This window comes from Bombina bombina, chromosome 9 (assembly GCF_027579735.1).
Source record: "Bombina bombina isolate aBomBom1 chromosome 9, aBomBom1.pri, whole genome shotgun sequence".
Classification (NCBI taxonomy): domain Eukaryota; kingdom Metazoa; phylum Chordata; class Amphibia; order Anura; family Bombinatoridae; genus Bombina; species Bombina bombina.
Window position 1 is genome coordinate 53,787,459 of NC_069507.1, and position 20,000 is coordinate 53,807,458.

The window sequence follows — 20,000 nt, forward strand, 5'->3', positions numbered from 1 at the left end:
TAGCAATCAGCCAATCACAAATGCATATATATATAGTCTGAGTTCTTGCACATGCTCAGTAGGAGCTGGTGACTCAAAACGTGTAAATTTTGGTAATAAAAGTAAATTGGAAAGTTGTTTAAAATTATATGCTCAATCTGAATCATGAAAGTGTAATTTTGACTTGAGTGTGCCTTTAAATCTCTAAATTGCACATTTTTTATTAATGGAAGTTAATTGGAAAGTTGTTTAAAATTACATGCTATATGTGAATCATGAACATTTAATTTGACCTGAGTGTCCCTTTAAAGGAATAGTAAACATAAAACCTATCCTGCATAAGCTAAGCTGATTTAGTTTGGTAGATTGGCAGACTAGACTTATTGCTGTGTATCTACCATGAATATTTCGTTTCTACCACAACACCAATTCAAATTAGCAATTTAGGAACCTCAAGAAATGAATCCGGTGTTGTAAATAAATAACTGTATCATTGATTCCAAACCTCAAAGCTGTCTGAGCTCAGGTTCTATCAATACATCACACCCTAATGGTTACAGATCCCCTGAGCGTTATTTCCAGATGTATAGAAGGATCCTATAACGCAAAGCTAGAACCGCACATTCACATATACATTAATAACACACAAGGAATCAATAACCCTAAATAAATCAATACATCAATATGCTCAGGGAAACTAATATACAGGTTCAGGTCATCCTTGTATACAAGTTACCCATAACCCTATGCTCTTAGCTGCCAGCCAGGTCAGCATGACATTTAATATAAACACATAGTAGACTCCAACACCCGGGAATGAAACATTGCTATTAGATATGTGAATTTATTTTGGTTTTTATTATTAGTTTGCAAAACTAATATCTACCTAAGTTATATTTTCCAGCACTCAGATAGTTCTGGGATTTATTAGAAAACTGCATCTCAAAATAGACGCACCTAATTACTACTATTTTATATCTAACATTTAAACATCTCATTTGTGAAGATTTTGGGGTTATTATTATTGTTTATTATTATTATTATCTTAAAGGGATACTGAACCCAAATATTTTCTTACATGGTTCAGATAGACTCGAGCATGCAATTTTAAGACAACTTTCTAATTTACTCCTATTATCAATTTTTCTTCATTCCCTTTCTATCTTTATTTGAAAAAGCAGGATTGTAAGCTTAGGAGCCAGACCATTTTTTTTCAGAACCCTGGATAGTGCTTGCTGATTGGTGGCTACATTTAGCCACCAATCAGCAAGCGCTACCGAGGTGCTGAATCAAAGATGGGCCGGCTCGTAAGCTTACATTCCTGCCTTTTCAAATGAAGATACCAAGAGAACTAAGACAAATTTATAATAGGAGTAAATTAGAAAGTTGCTTAAACTTGAATGCTCTATTTAAATCATGAAATATACAATTTGGGTTCAGTATCCTTTTAATAACTTTGTTCCCAAATGCATCCCTTGCTAGTCTTTTTGACCTCCCTGATACACATAAACGTCTTTGTTCTGCTTTATATTCAAGTGGTTTCTAATTAACGTTATTCAGCAACACAAAACAGAATTCCTGCCTGGTCTAATGAGAATGAGAATAGAAATCTCATAAATACACAGCAAAACAAACTCTTTCAGATGAATCAGATAACCAACAGAAAAATGTTTCTATAAATGATGTGATTACAATTTGATAGTTTTTTATTTTAATTAAATACATGCCAGATTTACACTAGTTTTTCAACTAGCCGATAGCTATTATTTCGGAATCCATTAAAAAAAAGGGTTTAATAATATTGATATTTACATTATTTTTATAATTAACTTTTAGAGATTCATAGCAATATTGAAAAGCCCTAATATTATGCAGTTGAAGGTGTTAGATAAAATGGTGAATGTACCGTCAAACAGCCCATAAGACTCTGCTCAAAGGGTCTCTGAAAAGCTCGGGGGTCCCCACACCAGTCCAGAAGTTCAGTTGCTGCATTGTGGAAGTTTGCTGGATTTTGTAAGTGCTGGAAAAAAAAGATAACAATATAAGAAAGAGGGAAAAAAAACAAAAAACAAACTGGGATAGCCAACTGGTATACAGAGGGCCACATTCGGCCCCTTTGCACTAGTTTTTGTGGCCCCCAGAAAAAAAGCAGTGCTTCAGAAATGGGCAGGCTCCTAAGCTGACGTCCCTGCTTTCAACAACAGATACTAAGAGAACGAAGAAAATTTGATAATAGAAGTAAATTAGAAAATTGTCTAAAATTGCATGCTTTATCTGAATCATGAAAGAAAATGTTTGGGTTTCATATCCCTTTAAAACTGGATCAAGTAAAGTCACAACTATTTGTAATTGTTTTGTATTTTAGTAACTCCATTATAGAAACTGAATGTCAATTTAAAGTGATGTTTACATATAGATATAAATGACAGCCTTGTTTGGCAACATTGACAAGTATGTTTTTTATTTTTTTATATTAATTCTCTATATTGTTATCACTCCATACCATACTCTCAAACAGAAGCTGGTGTTTCCCATGGCTTTGGTAAATTCCTTGTTCCACGTTTTTAACATGGAATACAGTGCAAAAACCTAACACTCATTTCCTGCCTATCTAAAATCAATCACCCCCACCTAATGCAGAATGTAAGGTCATATGACCACTCAACCTAATAGCTGCTAAAGTTTAGGAAAGCACAACAATAAATATGCTGATTAGTCATTTAGAATCATGTGCTTGGGGATTAGGTAACACCACCAATACAGTAGGTATGCAGTCTTTAGAAACAAGTACATATACCGAGCAATGATAATGTTTAAATAGCTTAAGAATAACCTGATTTTCCTATTCTACAGAAAGGTATTCGCCAAATGCAGCTAAAACAGGAGAAACATTTAGCTCAAATTGGATTCCCCAACAAATGATTTAAATATATGTAGTAAAATATTTTGCAACATATTTTCATTGTTTATTTTGCTCCGGTAATTTAATGATTTAGAACCTTAACCCTAAAATTTGCTACACAACAACTGACAGATCTGTCGTTAATTGGCAACAACAGCGGAGATAAAATAGACAATGCTCTAGTGTATAGACTGCAAAACAATGCCACCTACTGGCATTCAGCCATGACATGTTTTATATTAGGAATATAATACATATGTTTTGAATCTCTCTCTAGATATCTCTATCTCTGTGTATCTATCTATCTATCTATCTATCTATCTATCTATCTATCTATCTCTCTAGAAATAATCAGGCCAAGGTGAGCAGTGCTGGGGATAGAGACAGAACAAGCTTTCTGCATTAGGTCACATTGGTGTCTGCGTAACAATGTATCAGCACAGAAGATCCCTGGCGCCCCTGTGCTCAGTAATCCTGGCACCTCCCTTCTGACGTTCCCATTTGTTCTTTCTTGGAGATGATGCATGTTTAACTATTCACAAGGGATTTGTTGTAATGAGGCATCCGCATCACTTTCATTGGGTCAATCGGACGCCTGCCTGAGATGTAATGTCTTCTGAGCACAACACACCTATTAACCCTTATCAGGCAGAATGCACAGGGAAGAATAGAGCCACACTTAACTATTTCTGTCCACTGAACTTCATATACTGTATTTTACAGAGCAGACACATCTGAGATGATTAATTCTCCTGTGGACATCTTTTGTTCTATTCAATTTAGTTATCTGTAATATACCTCCCTTCCTGTGTTTTGCTCAAGTATTGATCTATTCTCCTTTACAGATTAAATATAATAAATGTTATTAAATGGACACTGTAGTCTAATAGCAAATGCACTAATTTGTTATAACATTTCCATATTAAAACGCTTGTTGTAAAATCTGTTTGCAGCTGTTAAACACATGTAATGCGTGTGCCAGGAATACACATGAGCTGTAAATAGCTGGTCATTAGAGGCTACATGTTGCAACTGACTTGGCCAGAGCGTTTCTGCAAGGGTTAAACACACAGTCTGCAACAGCCATGTGTTTTAATAATAAAAAAAAAATATTTTGTGATTCAGACACAGCAGACCATTTAAAAAAAAAGTTTCCAATTAACTTCTATTATCAAATTTGCTACATTGCCATAATATTCTGTGTTGAAGAAATACCTAGGTAAACATAAGTCCCTGCTTTTCAACAAAAGATACTAAGCAAACAGCAAAAATATAATAGAAGTAAAACTGCCATGCTCTATCTGAATCATGAAAGAAAAAAATGCGGGTTTCATATCCCTTTAAATTGTTTAATAGATAAGAATATCCCTTTAAAGAGACAAACTGAAAATGTATTTATTTTTGTGATTCAAATAAAAAAAAATACTAAAAGTTTCCAATTTACTTCTATTATCAAATTTGCTTTGTACTCATGTTATTCTTTGCTGAAGAGATACCTAGGTAGGTGGTGTTCACATGCTTGAAGCACTACAGGACAGGAAATAGTGCTGTCATCTAGTGCTCCTGCTAATATGTATGACATTGGTGCAAAACTGCTATATAAAGTGCTGCAGACACATGCACACTCCTGAGCTTACAATCCTGATTTTCAACAAAGGATAACATAAAAACTAAGAAAAATTTATAATAGAAGCAAATTGTTAAGTTGTTTAAAATTGTATGTTCTATCTGAATCATGAAAGATTTTTTGGCGTTTTATGGCCCTTTAAGTCTTTCCTGTATGTGCATACCTATATTTAGAGAAAAACATGATGATACAATCAGCTACTTATTTCTTGCTAAAAGAACAAACGTAATCATTTCAGTGCCCCATTTATACAAATTCAGCCATGCCCAGTATCCAAAATGGATGTTCAGTCTTCATGTAATCCGGCAGATCTATGTCCTGATAGTGCCTCTCACTGAGCAAGCAGAATAGACAGCAGACGTGCAAGGCTCCCTAAACAAACAATGGCAAGAAAATGTAGTATATTCATCTGGGCATTAACAGGGCAATGCTCCGTGCACTAGCACTGTGATGCAAAGCTTGCTTGATGTGTACATCTCATGATCTGTACGTCTGACAATAATTACACCTACAGCAGTTACAACATGTGCAGCTCCCACCCACTCACACAGAACGTTCACCTGCCAAGCCACGGGCATGTGATATAAGGGCCATAACACTGCCAGGTTCACACCAGCAGCTCAGCCAACGCAATCTGCTGTGCTGAACAGTCTTTATTTGGGAGCAGATAGCCAACAGCATCTGTTTTATTAAAGGTACCGGACATATATTTAGTATTATAAGTGTCGTTCACCATACAGGCGCTCAGCATCAACAAGGCACCATGTAAGCTGTAATGTGACACAAACGCTGCCCATGATGTGTGCGCAGGTACACTTAGTAATGGCACCGAATAAAACACTGGTGAATATTTGTAAATATGTACATTATAGGTGTCCAAATAAACAATAGATATGCTACAAGAAATAGGATCTTAAATAATCTCTAATAGGATGCCACTGAAATCCAAAATTCCAAATTTCTTCTGTCCAGCATAGATAGCCAATTCTGTAAAAGAGGGAGATACTTTCTAATGATCTATCTATCTATATACACACACACATACAGTATCTCACAATAGTGAGTACACCCCTCACATTTTTGTAGATATTTTATTATATCTTTTCATGTGACAACACTGAAGAAATTACACTTTGCTACAATATAAAGTAATGAGTGAACAGCCTGTATAACAGTGTAAATTTGCTGTCCCCTCAAAATAACTCAACACACAGCCATTAATGTCTAAACTGTTGGCACCAAAGTGAGTACACCCCTAAGTGGAAATGTCAAAATTGGGCCCAAAGTGTAAATATTTTGTGTGGCCACAATTATTTTCCAGCACTGCCTTAACTCTCTTGGGCATGGAGTTCACCAGAGCTTCACAGGTTGCCACTTGAGTCCTCTTTCACTCCTCTATGACAATATCACAGAGCTGGTGGATGTTAGAGACCTTGCGCTCCCCCACCTTCCGTTTGAGGATGCCCCACAGATGCTCAATAGGGTTTAGGTCTGGAGACATGCTTGGCCAGTCCATCACCTTTACCCTCAGCTTCTTTAGCAAGGCAGTGGTCGTCTTGGAGGTGTGTTTGGGGTCGTTCTCATGTTGGAATACTGCCCTGCGGCCCAGTCTCCGAAGGGAGGGGATCATGCTCTGCTTCAGTATGTCACAGTACAGGTTGGAATTCATGGTTCCCTCAATGAACTGTAGCTCCCCAGTGCCAGCAGCACTCATGCAGGCCCAGACCATGACACTCCCACTACAATGCTTGGCTGTAGGCAAGACACACTTGTCTTTGTACTCCTCAACTGGTTGCCGCCACACATGCTTGACACCATCTGAACCAAATAAGTTTTTTGGTCTTATCGGACCACAGGACATGGCTCCAGTAATCCATGTCCTTAGTCTGCTTGTCTTCAGCAAACTATGGGTTTTCTTGTGCATCATCTTTAGAAGAGGCTTCCTTCTGGGACGACAGCCATGCAGACCAATTTGATGCAGTGTGCGGCGTATGGTCTGACCCCTTCAACCTCTGCAGCAATACTGGCAGCACTCATACGTCTATTTCCCAAAGACAACCTCTGGATATGACGCTGAGCACATGCAAACAACTTCTTTGGTTAACCATGACAAGGCCTGTTCTGAGTGGAACCTGTCCTGTGAAACCGCTGTATGTTCTTGCCCACCGTGCTGCAGCTCAGTTTCAGGGTCTTGGCAATCTTCTTATAGCCTAAACCATCCTTATGTAGAGCAACAATTCTTTTTTTTCAGAATCTCAGAGAGTTCTTTGCCATGAGGTACCATGTTGAACTTCCAGTGACCAGTATGAGAGAGTGTGAGAGCTATAACACCAAATTTTACACACCTGCTCCCCATTCCCACTTGAGATCTTGTAACACTAGCGAGTCACATGACACCGGGGAGGGGAAATGGCTAATTGGGCTCAATTTAGACATTTCCACTTAGGGGTGTACTCACTTTTGTTGCCAACGGTTTAGACATTAATGGCTGTGTGTTTAGTTATTTTGAGGGGACAGCACATTTACACTGTTATACAGGCTGTACACTCACTACTTTACATTGTAGCAAAGTGTCATTTCTTCAGTGCTGTCACAAAAAAAAAAAAAGTACATAATTTTTTTTCCATAACACAATGACACTGACAAGCCACGTCCTCTCCAGACAAGTCCGGATTGGCCTCTCCAAATAAGCAAAGTGGTGTGTGGAGTTTGCCCGTTGTAAAAACAACTGCAGCAAACAAGGCGTTCTTCTATTCTAACACAATTCAAACTCTGATGATATATTAACCTAGTGGAAGACTGCAGAAAACATAAATTATGCTTACCTGATAATTTAATTTTCTTCCGTGGGAAAGAGTCCACAGCCGCATTCATTACTTTTGGGAAATAAGAACCTGGCCACAAGGAGGAGGCAAATACTCCCCAGCCAAAGGCTAAAAAACTTCTCCCTTTTCCCTTATCCCCCAGTCATTCTGCCGAGGAACAAGGAACAGTAGAAGAAATATCAGGGTGAAAAGGTGCCAGAACACCACAACTAAGACGCCCCACATAAAAAAATGTGCGGGGGCTGTGGACTCTTTCCCACGGAAGAAAATGAAATTATCAGTTAAGCATAATTTATGTTTTTCTTCCTAATGGCAAAGAGTTCACAGCCGCATTCATTACTTTTGGGAAAACCATACCTAAGCTAAAGAGGACACTGAATGCCAAAACGGGAGGGTACAATAGGCAGCCCATTCTGAGAGCACCAAACCTGAAACCACTACCCAACAAAAACCCTGCTTCGTCCAAAGCCACCAGTCCTCCAGGAGACACCGTCGCCCAACAGTCGGTCTCTCCCTGCTCACTCCTCACTAAAGAGGGGAACACCAGCCTAAACTCCCCAAGGGATAGGGCAAGGGAGAACCGAGGGGAAACCGAAAGGTCACCACAAAATCCATAAAAGGAAAAACCCCAATAGTGAGCCCAGCTCACAAAGATCCAAGTGGATCCTGACAGATAAGGGGAGGCTACACCCAGACCAAGCAGAAACCAGAGGTTTAGGACCGGGCATCTAAACAGAGAAACCCTTCTCTCAACATCGTGCAAAGCACCGAAAAACAACTGAACATTGTCAGAACTAAGAATACTAAAGTATTCAGACAAAAAATGAACGTGCAACAGCCCCGGACGAAAAAAACCCTGAGTCAAGAACACGCAGGAATCATCAGGATGGCACAGAAGAATACTTGCTGAGAAGTAAAAAGCGGCCAGCAAGAGAACAGATTGCAAAGAAAACTCCCAGACAGAGGGCACACTCTAGGCAATCGAAGCCACCAGACCTACACACAGGGCTCTAAAAGGGGAAGCACATAACCTCAATGAGGCCCACTGCACCCCCAAGAGAGAGAGGTTACACCCAGAACCCGAAGGTGTATGGTAACCCTGGACCTTCTGCTTGCAAGCCCAGGGAGCTAGCTACTATGCCAACATAGATCATGAAGATGACAACACATCTCAGAACCCACTCCCAGCCTGGCCAGCCCAAGCATCGGCAGGTCTGAAACAGGGGAACAGAAGAACCCCAACACCAGCTCAAAAACGAGTGGAAGAATGGCCACAGCCATCCCAACAGAGCACGGGTGCCAACCCGACTCCTTAGAAACAGATGACAAGGCCAAAGACCCAAAGGAATCTAACAAAAAGGCCCACCATAGTCTCGACACAGAGCCAGCAAGACTACAGATGGAACTGAACAACCCATAGAAAAACACCCCTCTCTGAAAGGTTAACTCTCAGTTCAACCTCCTGAATCCAAGTGAATCCCTAGAAAAAGGACCACACCTCCATAAGAAGGAGAATAAGCCCCCCACCCTAAGAAAAGGCATAGGGCCAAAAAGGCAGAGCACCTGCCCACAAGACACAAAGCACAGCAGTGAATCCATAAGGTTACCACAGCATACTGACCAAGGGAAACTGACCATAAAGGCGCAAGTCCAGCCCAATGAGCATCAGCACTCAGACAACCTGGTCAACTGTGACCAGGTCAATTAATCCAAGTAAAAGGACATAGACCAAGTTCCCAGGAACTGGGTAACCACGAACCAGCCTTAGAGCCAAAAAGTCCGGCAACAACTCCACAAAGGAAAACACTGAGTGAAGCCTCAGCAACCGGAAACACCAGGGAGAAAACAGAACCGAGCCCCCAATTGTTTAAACAAACAATATCTAAGAACTGAACACCCCGTCTGATATAAAAAACCAGACCACAGGGAGATATCAATGCAATATCCAGATCAACACGGAGAACAAGATAACTCGCAAGCCCCGACCCAAGGAAGAGCCCACCCCTTGCCAAAGTCCAATGCTCCAAAAGAGATAGGGCGTTAAAAGTCGTATAACGACACAGGCCCAATACACACTCAAACTGCCGCAGGACAACAAGCAAGGGGATACCCCGAGGCCAAAATCACTCAAGCAAAGGCTGGTCTCCGCTTCGCCTCCATACAATCAGAGGATCATAGAGGGAAAAGGACGCACAGCATCCCCAGCTCCGAGCAGAGCCAAAGGAGATCTAGAATGCTTAGTTGAACACAGAGGATAACATGAGCACTCTGCGCCTCTACTGGACCAGCCAAGCAGAGCGGCACCAGGTGTCCGAACAGCTACCAGACATAACTGAACCCCAACAGGATCAGCCTGCAAACCGGGTCCTAACCGTCAAGCCGCATAAATCCTCCCTCAGAGGGGAAGAATGAAAACAGACAGGACATCCGATCGGATGAAAATAAAAGGCAACCTGTAGGTTAACGCCCAAAAAAGAAACAGGCCTACCGCAGGACCAGCCAAACAGCCATACCCGGGACAACAGGAGCAGGGAAGGGAAGGCAAGGCACCACCCTATCCTCAAACTCTATGCAATTTAGGAAATAAAGGTTCATCAGGCAATAGGACTTCTGGAACCCCTGAACTCGCCAAAAACTTCCTTTAGAAGAAGCACAAATTCCTAAAACTAAAATCTGGTTCCTCCGCAGCTGGAGGTTGAGAGGCAGCAGTCTCTGACCTAGAAAGTTCATAGTCTCAGGAAAGAACTTCATCCTCGGATATCCCTATCAGTTAATCCAAAAATTATGATGTACTCTGGGAAGGAGTGCAATATGTAACCTTTCGCTTAACAGGGCAAGGTAAAGCATTAAGGCCGCAGACACCGCCGTCTGAACTGTGCAGTAACGTCTGGAGAAAAAAGGCCCCCTCCAGATGGAGGATCAGCAATGCTACCGGAAAACTGCATATGTATATAGATAACAATGTAGGGTACGCACCTCACTTAATGACAACTCCTCAGAGGTGGATGGCTCCGTGATATGAAACATGTTTGATCTTATCACTTTATCAAGGCATATGGAACATAATTGAGAGGGGGAACTAGGGCTTCCTCCCCATATACACAGGAATTACTCTTTAGGAATAGAGGGAGTGCCCTCTAAAGAAACCAAATCCTCCATCATTAGCAATAACCAGAGAACTAGAGAGATAAAACATCCTCCTATTTTTTCTTTAATAAAATAACGGCACCTCTATACCCCAATGGCTGGGGCACTCACCACTTCCTATGACCCAGACAGTACAGGGATGTATGACTCCTCTCAGATAGTCACGAAGGAGGGAATGAATCACATAGTGCACAATGCAGGACCGTCCCTGCTATGAGAGAAAGCGTGCCAAGCATGTAAGCTGCATGGCTCTCAAAGTGAAAGTGAAACTGCATATTCCATAACAGCCTAAGAGCCCATAACATCTCACACATAAAGCAGCATAAAATCAAATAAACACATAAGATTATTATTCCCCCCTTTTCAATAATCCCCCTAAGGAGATATTAACCCTTGATTCTATAAAGATAAAAGGTGCCACACTGTGACCCTGTCTTCTGTGTTAACATTAGATAATAAAAAATGAAACAATCTTACAAGAATCTACGCCGTGGAACAGGGACACGGATCTTCAAGTGTGACAGGTTAGTAGCTTTGCCCCTGACATTGACTTGAGTGAAAAAGCAGGCAGTGAAACTCGTCAACGCCGATTGCTGTAGGAGCTGTTAATATGAGTCGGGATGGTGTCGCAGAGGAGAGCTCTCCCTGCATCTCCGGACTCTAACTTTCACCCAGGCCCTCAGTGAGAAGCTTATAGGGCTACTTGAAACTCCTGTCCCATTGCGAAGAGTAGAACCCTCCATAAGAGACAAAACAAATTCTGACACTTCTCTGCCAACCTCCTGGGACGAAAGGCAAAGAATGACTGGGGGATGAGGGAAGTGGGAGGAGTATTTAAGCCTTTGGCTGGGGTGTCTTTGCCTCCTCCTGGTGGCCAGGTTCTTATTTCCCAAATGTAATGAATGCAGCTGTGGACTCTTTCCCATTAGGAAGAAAAAAGTCTTTAATTAAAAAATTGTTTACTGTCCCTTTGTACATGTGATGGTGTTTTGCTGAATAGGAACTTGACATACAGTATAACAAACAGTTGCAATTGCTGCTTCTTTTGAACCTGTGATCTTTAACACTAGAATATACCTGTGACTTCTACACAGCCGCGGGTGGATGCACCGTGCAGGTGCTGTTCTTCCAAACTCACTACTCCTACATGATGTTTGCCATTTATATCAATATATCAAGAGATCCAACATCAATCTGAGCGTGGAGAAGTAAAATGTCATCTATCAGTTCCTAGCAGTAACATGATATGCCTGGGCTATTTATCATCTTGTTGGAACTTGTATAACCATTATGCCAGGGAAAGAAAAAAAATGACATAAAAATATAGTCGAAGGTCGGCATTATAGGTACAGTACCAAGTCACTGTATAGTAAATCTTTCTAAACTTGCAAACAGTTTTGCCTTGAAATGCACAGTATTCCATGCTGTAGTGGATATTAGGCATATGCATTCCAATTTGGATGAATAAAAAAAATAAAAAAATCATACATTTTGCTATTACGATTCAGATAGGACATGCAATTTTAAAGAACTTTCCAAAGTACTTCTATTAATAAATTGTCTTTGTTTTTTTGTTATCCTTTCTTGAAAAGCAAAAAGGTATGCTCAGGCGCGTGCACATGTCTGCAGCACTTTATGGCAGCAGTTTTGCAACAATGTTATACATTAGCAAGAACACTTGAGGTCAGCACTATTTCCTGTCATGTAGTACTCCAGACATGTGCGCACTACCTATCTAGATAGCTCTTTAACAAAGAATAACAAGAGAAAAAAGCTAATTTGATAATAGAAGTAAATTTGAAACTTTTTTTTTTTAATTGTATTCTGTATCTGAATCATGAAAGAAAAAATTTGGTTTTCATGTCCCTTTAACAAATAAATGAAGGAACGAATGATGGTGCAGGAGTTCATTTATATGGTAAAAGTGTTACTCTAAAGGCAGAGACGGCTTCAGACATTAAATTCAATAACTATATCCTGCAATTTTATTGTCAGTTATTTCTTATGTCGACCAATAAGTATGTACACTTCACTTTTGCTCTTGGCCAAGTCTGACTCCATAAAAAAAGAAAATACATTTTAAAAAAATTGTTCCCGCTGCTGCTCTCTTGTAGCAGTAACACTAGCTGCTACTTTTAACATTAAAGTGAAGGTCAATTTGGATGAATTAGTGCCCAGTTTTTAATAAACCTATGAGTGATAACGACGGATCTGAGCCGTTGCAGAGTATCCCACTCAGGTGCTAACAACGGTTCAGAGCCGTCGCTAGCACTCTCCCACCTTGAGGGAGATCTGGGGGCTCCCACCCGCTCCTACCCCGGCAATAGGGCCTGTATAGTGACAGGCATCGCTGGGGCTTCACGTTTTGCGTGGTGACGTCACGTGCAATGACGTTATGACATTACCGCGCAACTTTATTTAAAAAAAACAATAACAAGTATAGGGAAAGGGGGCATGCTGCTTAGAAGCCTGTATCTCGGGCATCTAAGCAGGTACAGACCCCCAAGACCCACTGTTGGAAAGGTAATCGCCTAACCTTCCCAACGGTATAAGTCTTGGTGATCGAAGAAAAAAAAAAAAAAAATTTTTTTTTTTTAAAAAAAACCCTCAAATTAGTTTAGCACCCAGGTGGAAAAGGGCTTAGCACGCAAAGGGTTAATTCATCAAAATTGACATTTCACTCCTTTTCTTTAAAAACGTACCTTTTAATCCTGTCAGCCACTGCAGCGATTTCTCCGCGGGTCCAAAATGACGAAACCGGCTTCCTCCAATCACGGCGTTGCATCAGGCCATGATCCCCCCGGGGGGAAAGCCGTGATTGGAGGAAGCCGGATTCGTAATTTCTGGCGTAAGAAGAGGCTTCCGACGGTCGGGGGAATCGCTGGAGCGGCATTCAGAATTAAAAAGGTAAGTTTTTGAAGAGAATGAGTGAAAACATAATTTATGTAAGAACTTACCTGATAAATTCATTTCTTTCATATTAGCAAGAGTCCATGAGCTAGTGACGTATGGGATATACATTCCTACCAGGAGGGGCAAAGTTTCCCAAACCTCAAAATGCCTATAAATACACCCCTCACCACACCCACAATTCAGTTTAACGAATAGCCAAGAAGTGGGGTGATAAAAAAGTGCGAAAGCATATAAAATAAGGAATTGGAATAATTGTGCTTTATACAAAATCATAACCACCACAAAAAAAGGGCGGGCCTCATGGACTCTTGCTAATATGAAAGAAATGAATTTATCAGGTAAGTTCTTACATAAATTATGTTTTCTTTCATGTAATTAGCAAGAGTCCATGAGCTAGTGACGTATGGGATAATGACTACCCAAGAAGTGGATCTTTCCACACAAGAGTCACTAGAGAGGGAGGGATAAAATAAAGACAGCCAATTCCTGCTGAAAATAATCCACACCCAAAATGAAAGTTTAACGAAAAACATAAGCAGAAGATTCAAACTGAAACCGCTGCCTGAAGTACTTTTCTACCAAAACTGCTTCAGAAGAAGAAAATACATCAAAATGGTAGAATTTAGTAAAAGTATGCAAAGAGGACCAAGTCGCTGCTTTGCAGATCTGGTCAACCGAAGCTTCATTCCTAAACGCCCAGGAAGTAGAAACTGACCTAGTAGAATGAGCTGTAATTCTCTGAGGCGGAGTTTTACCCGACTCAACATAGGCAAGATGAATTAAAGATTTCAACCAAGATGCCAAAGAAATGGCAGAAGCTTTCTGGCCTTTTCTAGAACCGGAAAAGATAACAAATAGACTAGAAGTCTTACGAAAAGATTTCGTAGCTTCAACATAATATTTCAAAGCTCTAACAACATCCAAAGAATGCAACGATTTCTCCTTAGAATTCTTAGGATTAGGACATAATGAAGGAACCACAATTTCTCTACTAATGTTGTTGGAATTCACAACTTTAGGTAAAAATTCAAAAGAAGTTCGCAACACCGCCTTATCCTGATGAAAAATCAGAAAAGGAGACTCACAAGAAAGAGCAGATAATTCAGAAACTCTTCTGGCAGAAGAGATGGCCAAAAGGAACAAAACTTTCCAAGAAAGTAATTTAATGTCCAATGAATGCATAGGTTCAAACGGAGGAGCTTGAAGAGCTCCCAGAACCAAATTCAAACTCCAAGGAGGAGAAATTGACTTAATGACAGGTTTTATACGAACCAAAGCTTGTACAAAACAATGAATATCAGGAAGAATAGCAATCTTTCTGTGAAAAAGAACAGAAAGAGCAGAGATTTGTCCTTTCAAAGAACTTGCGGACAAACCTTTATCTAAACCATCCTGAAGGAACTGTAAAATTCTCGGTATTCTAAAAGAATGCCAGGAAAAATGATGAGAAAGACACCAAGAAATATAAGTCTTCCAGACTCTATAATATATCTCTCGAGATACAGATTTACGAGCCTGTAACATAGTATTAATCACAGAGTCAGAGAAACCTCTTTGACCAAGAATCAAGCGTTCAATCTCCATACCTTTAAATTTAAGGATTTCAGATCCTGATGGAAAAAAGGACCTTGTGACAGAAGGTCTGGTCTTAACGGAAGAGTCCACGGTTGGCAAGAGGCCATCCGGACAAGATCCGCATACCAAAACCTGTGAGGCCATGCCGGAGCTACCAGCAGAACAAACGAGCATTCCTTCAGAATCTTGGAGATTACTCTTGGAAGAAGAACTAGAGGCGGAAAGATATAGGCAGGATGATACTTCCAAGGAAGTGATAATGCATCCACTGCCTCCGCCTGAGGATCCCGGGATCTGGACAGATACCTGGGAAGTTTCTTGTTTAGATGGGACGCCATCAGATCTATTTCTGGAAGTTCCCACATTTGAACAATCTGAAGAAATACCTCTGGGTGAAGAGACCATTCGCCCGGAAGCAACGTTTGGCGACTGAGATAACCCGCTTCCCAATTGTCTACACCTGGGATATGAACCGCAGAGATTAGACAGGAGCTGGATTCCGCCCAAACCAAAATTCGAGATACTTCTTTCATAGCCAGAGGACTGTGAGTCCCTCCATGATGATTGATGTATGCCACAGTTGTGACATTGTCTGTCTGAAAACAAATGAACGATTCTCTCTTCAGAAGAGGCCAAAACTGAAGAGCTCTGAAAATTGCACGGAGTTCCAAAATATTGATCGGTAATCTCACCTCCTGAGATTCCCAAACTCCTTGTGCCGTCAGAGATCCCCACACAGCTCCCCAACCTGTGAGACTTGCATCTGTTGAAATTACAGTCCAGGTCGGAAGCACAAAAGAAGCCCCCTGAATTAAACGATGGTGATCTGTCCACCATGTTAGAGAGTGTCGAACAATCGGTTTTAAAGATATTAATTGAGATATCTTCGTGTAATCCTTGCACCATTGCTTCAGCATACAGAGCTGAAGAGGTCGCATGTGAAAACGAGCAAAGGGGATCGCGTCCGATGCAGCAGTCATAAGACCTAGAATTTCCATGCATAAGGCTACCGAAGGGAATGATTGTGACTTAAGGTTTCGACAAGCTGTAATCAACTTTAGACGTCTCTTGTCTGTTAAAGACAGAGTCATGGACACTGAATCCATCTGGAAACCCAGAAAGGTTACCCTTGTCTGAGGAATCAAAGAACTTTTTGGTAAATTGATCCTCCAACCATGATCTTGAAGAAACAACACAAGTCGATTCGTATGAGATTCTGCTAAATGTAAAGACTGAGCAAGTACCAAGATATCGTCCAAATAAGGAAATACCACAATACCCTGTTCTCTGATTACAGACAGCAGGGCACCGAGAACCTTTGTAAAAATTCTTGGAGCTGTAGCTAGGCCAAACGGCAGAGCCACAAACTGGTAATGCTTGTCCAGAAACGAGAATCTCAGAAACTGATAATGATCTGGATGAATCGGAATATGCAGATATGCATCCTGTAAATCTATTGTGGACATATAATTCCCTTGCTGAACAAAAGGTAAGATAGTCCTTACAGTTACCATCTTGAACGTTGGTATCCTTACATAACGATTCAATATTTTTAGATCCAGAACTGGTCTGAAAGAATTCTCCTTCTTTGGTACAATGAAGAGATTTGAATAAAACCCCATCCCCTGTTCCGGAACTGGAACTGGCATAATTACTCCAGTCAACTCTAGATCTGAAACACATTTCAGAAATGCTTGAGCTTTTACTGGATTTACTGGGACACGGGAAAGAAAAAATCTCTTTGCAGGAGGTCTCAACTTGAAACCAATTCTGTACCCTTCTGAAACAATGCTCTGAATCCAAAGATTGTGAACAGAATTGATCCAAATTTCCTTGAAAAAATGTAACCTGCCCCCTACCAGCTGAGCTGGAATGAGGGCCGCACCTTCATGTGGACTTAGAAGCAGGCTTTGCCTTTCTAGCTGGCTTGGATTTATTCCAAACTGGAGATGGTCTCCAAACTGAAACTGCTCCTGAGGATGAAGGATCAGGCTTTTGTTCTTTGTTGAAACGAAAGGAACGAAAACGATTATTAGCCCTGTTTTTACCTTTAGATTTTTTATCCTGTGGTAAAAAGTTCCTTTCCCACCAGTAACAGTTGAAATAATGGAATCCAACTGAGAACCAAATAATTTGTTACCCTGGAAAGAAATGGAAAGTAAAGTTGATTTAGAAGCCATATCAGCATTCCAAGTTTTAAGCCATAAAGCTCTTCTAGCTAAAATAGCTAGAGACATAAACCTGACATCAACTCTGATAATATCAAAAATGGCATCACAGATAAAATTATTAGCATGTTGAAGAAGAATAATAATATCATGAGAATCACGATGTGTTACTTGTTGCGCTAAAGTTTCCAACCAAAAAGTTGAAGCTGCAGCAACATCAGCCAAAGATATAGCAGGTCTAAGAAGATTACCTGAACACAGATAAGCTTTTCTTAGAAAGGACTCAATTTTCCTATCTAGAGGATCCTTAAACGAAGTACCATCTGACGTAGGAATAGTAGTACGTTTAGCAAGGGTAGAAATAGCCCCATCAACTTTAGGGATCTTGTCCCAAAATTCTAGTCTGTCAGACGGCACAGGATATAATTGCTTAAAACGTTTAGAAGGAGTAAATGAATTACCCAAATTATCCCATTCTTTGGAAATTACTGCAGAAATAGCATCAGGGACAGGAAAAACTTCTGGAATAACTACAGGAGTTTTAAAAACCTTATTTAAACGTTTAGATTTAGTATCAAGAGGACCAGAATCCTCTATTTCTAAAGCAATTAGGACTTCTTTAAGTAAAGAACGAATAAATTCCATTTTAAATAAATATGAAGATTTATCAGCATCAACCTCTGAGACAGAATCCTCTGAACCAGAGGAATCATCAGAATCAGAATGATGATGTTCAGTTAAAAATTCATCTGTAGGGAGAGAAGTTTTAAAAGATTTTTTACGTTTACTAGAAGGAGAAATAACAGACATAGCCTTCTTTATGGATTCAGAAACAAAATCTCTTATATTATCAGGAACATTCTGCACCTTAGATGTTGAAGGAACTGCAACAGGCAATGGTACTTTACTAAAGGAAATATTATCTGCTTTAACAAGTTTGTCATGACAATCAATACAAACAACAGCTGGAGAAATAGCTACCAAAAGTTTACAGCAGATACACTTAGCTTTGGTAGATTCAGCACTTGACAGCGATTTTCCTGTAGTATCTTCTGACTCAGATGCAACGTGAGACATCTTGCAATATGTAAGAGAAAAAACAACATATATATAAAGCAAAATTGATCAAATTCCTTAAATGACAGTTTCAGGAATGGGAAAAAATGCCAAAGAACAAGCTTCTAGCAACCAGAAGCAATAAAAAATGAGACTTAAATAATGTGGAGACAAAAGTGACGCCCATATTTTTTCGCGCCAAATAAGACGCCCACATTATTTGGCGCCTAAATGCTTTTTGGCGCCAAAAATGACGCCACATCCGGAACGCCGACATTTTTGGCGCAAAATAACGTCAAAAAATTACGCAACTTCCGGCGACACGTATGACGCCGGAAACGGAAATAGAATTTTTGCGCCAAAAAAGTCCGCGCCAAGAATGACGCAATAAAATGAAGCATTTTCAGCCCCCGCGAGCCTAACAGCCCACAGGGAAAAAGTCAAATTTTAAGGTAAGAAAAATGTTAAAATGCATTATCCCAAATATGAAACTGACTGTCTGAAAATAAGGAAAGTTGAACATTCTGAGTCAAGGCAAATAAATGTTTGAATACATATATTTAGAACTTTATAAACAAAGTGCCCAACCATAGCTAGGAGTGTCACAGAAAATAAGACTTACTTACCCCAGGACACTCATCTACATATAGTAGATAGCCAAACCAGTACTGAAACGAGAATCAGCAGAGGTAATGGTATATATAAGAGTATATCGTCGATCTGAAAAGGGAGGTAAGAGATGAATCTCTACGACCGATAACAGAGAACCTATGAAATAGACCCCTTAGAAGGAGATCACTGCATTCAAATAGGCAATACTCCTCACATCCCTCTGACATTCACTGCACGCTGAGAGGAAAACCGGGCTCCAACTTGCTGCGGAGCGCATATCAACGTAGAATCTAGCACAAACTTACTTCACCACCTCCATCGGAGGCAAAGTTTGTAAAACTGAATTGTGGGTGTGGTGAGGGGTGTATTTATAGGCATTTTGAGGTTTGGGAAACTTTGCCCCTCCTGGTAGGAATGTATATCCCATACGTCACTAGCTCATGGACTCTTGCTAATTACATGAAAGAAATATCAATTTTGATGAATTAAAGTGCCCTTGTTTTTAATAGGTTTATTAAAAACCAGGCACTAATTCATCCAAATTGACATTCACTTTAAAGTGACAATTTACTATGCTTTTTTTTCTCATTAATTACAGTAAAATAACATAATCAACAAATGAATAATAAAAAGACGATTCAATAACAAAATCATTTTAAATGAGTAGTAGATTTGTTTCATGACAAATGTCAAAGTAACTAATTCCCCCTCCCCTATATCACATGATGACTATCAGCCAATTACAAATGCATGTACTGTGAATTCTTGCACATGCTCAGTAGGAGCTGGTGCCTCAGAAACGGTACATATAAAAATACTGTGTATATTTTGATAATGGGAGTAAATGGAAAAGTTGGTTAAAATCGCACGCTCTATCTGAATCATGAAATTTTAGTTTTGACTTTAGCGTCCCTTTAATGGGTTCTCAATTATTCATTTTACCTGCTGGAGTGTATTAAATGGTTTACACATTGCTCCTTTCCATTAAGTTGTCATTTGAAACGGCTCATTTGTCCATTGTATCCTAACCTATCCTACAAATTTCAGTACATAAGTACTTGTCATAGAAAAGCTACGTAAACAAGAATGTTTAGAAGATATGGAGTGCATTCCATACAGCTCGCTTACCTGCTTTATACACTGCAGACGGTCATTTGTCTGCTGTATGTGCCTGTCCATAGAGTTCATCCTGACTT

General features: G+C 40.1%; 1 protein-coding gene across 7 annotated transcripts in view; it reads right to left on the reverse strand.

Annotated features, from left to right (window-relative positions):
- Window positions 1–20,000, reverse strand: part of ZMIZ1 (zinc finger MIZ-type containing 1) — a 528,960-nt gene that overhangs the window by 114,313 nt on the left and 394,647 nt on the right. For all 7 annotated transcript variants that reach the window (XM_053692110.1, XM_053692111.1, XM_053692112.1 and 4 more), the window contains 2 exons: window positions 19,933–20,000; window positions 1,886–1,999 (listed from right to left, as the gene is read on the reverse strand). The exon at window positions 19,933–20,000 is cut by the window's right edge and continues 44 nt beyond it. In XM_053692110.1, coding sequence (XP_053548085.1) covers window positions 1,886–1,999; window positions 19,933–19,992 — 174 coding nt within the window. In that variant the 5' untranslated portion in view covers window positions 19,993–20,000. The remainder of the gene's footprint in view (window positions 1–1,885; window positions 2,000–19,932) is intronic.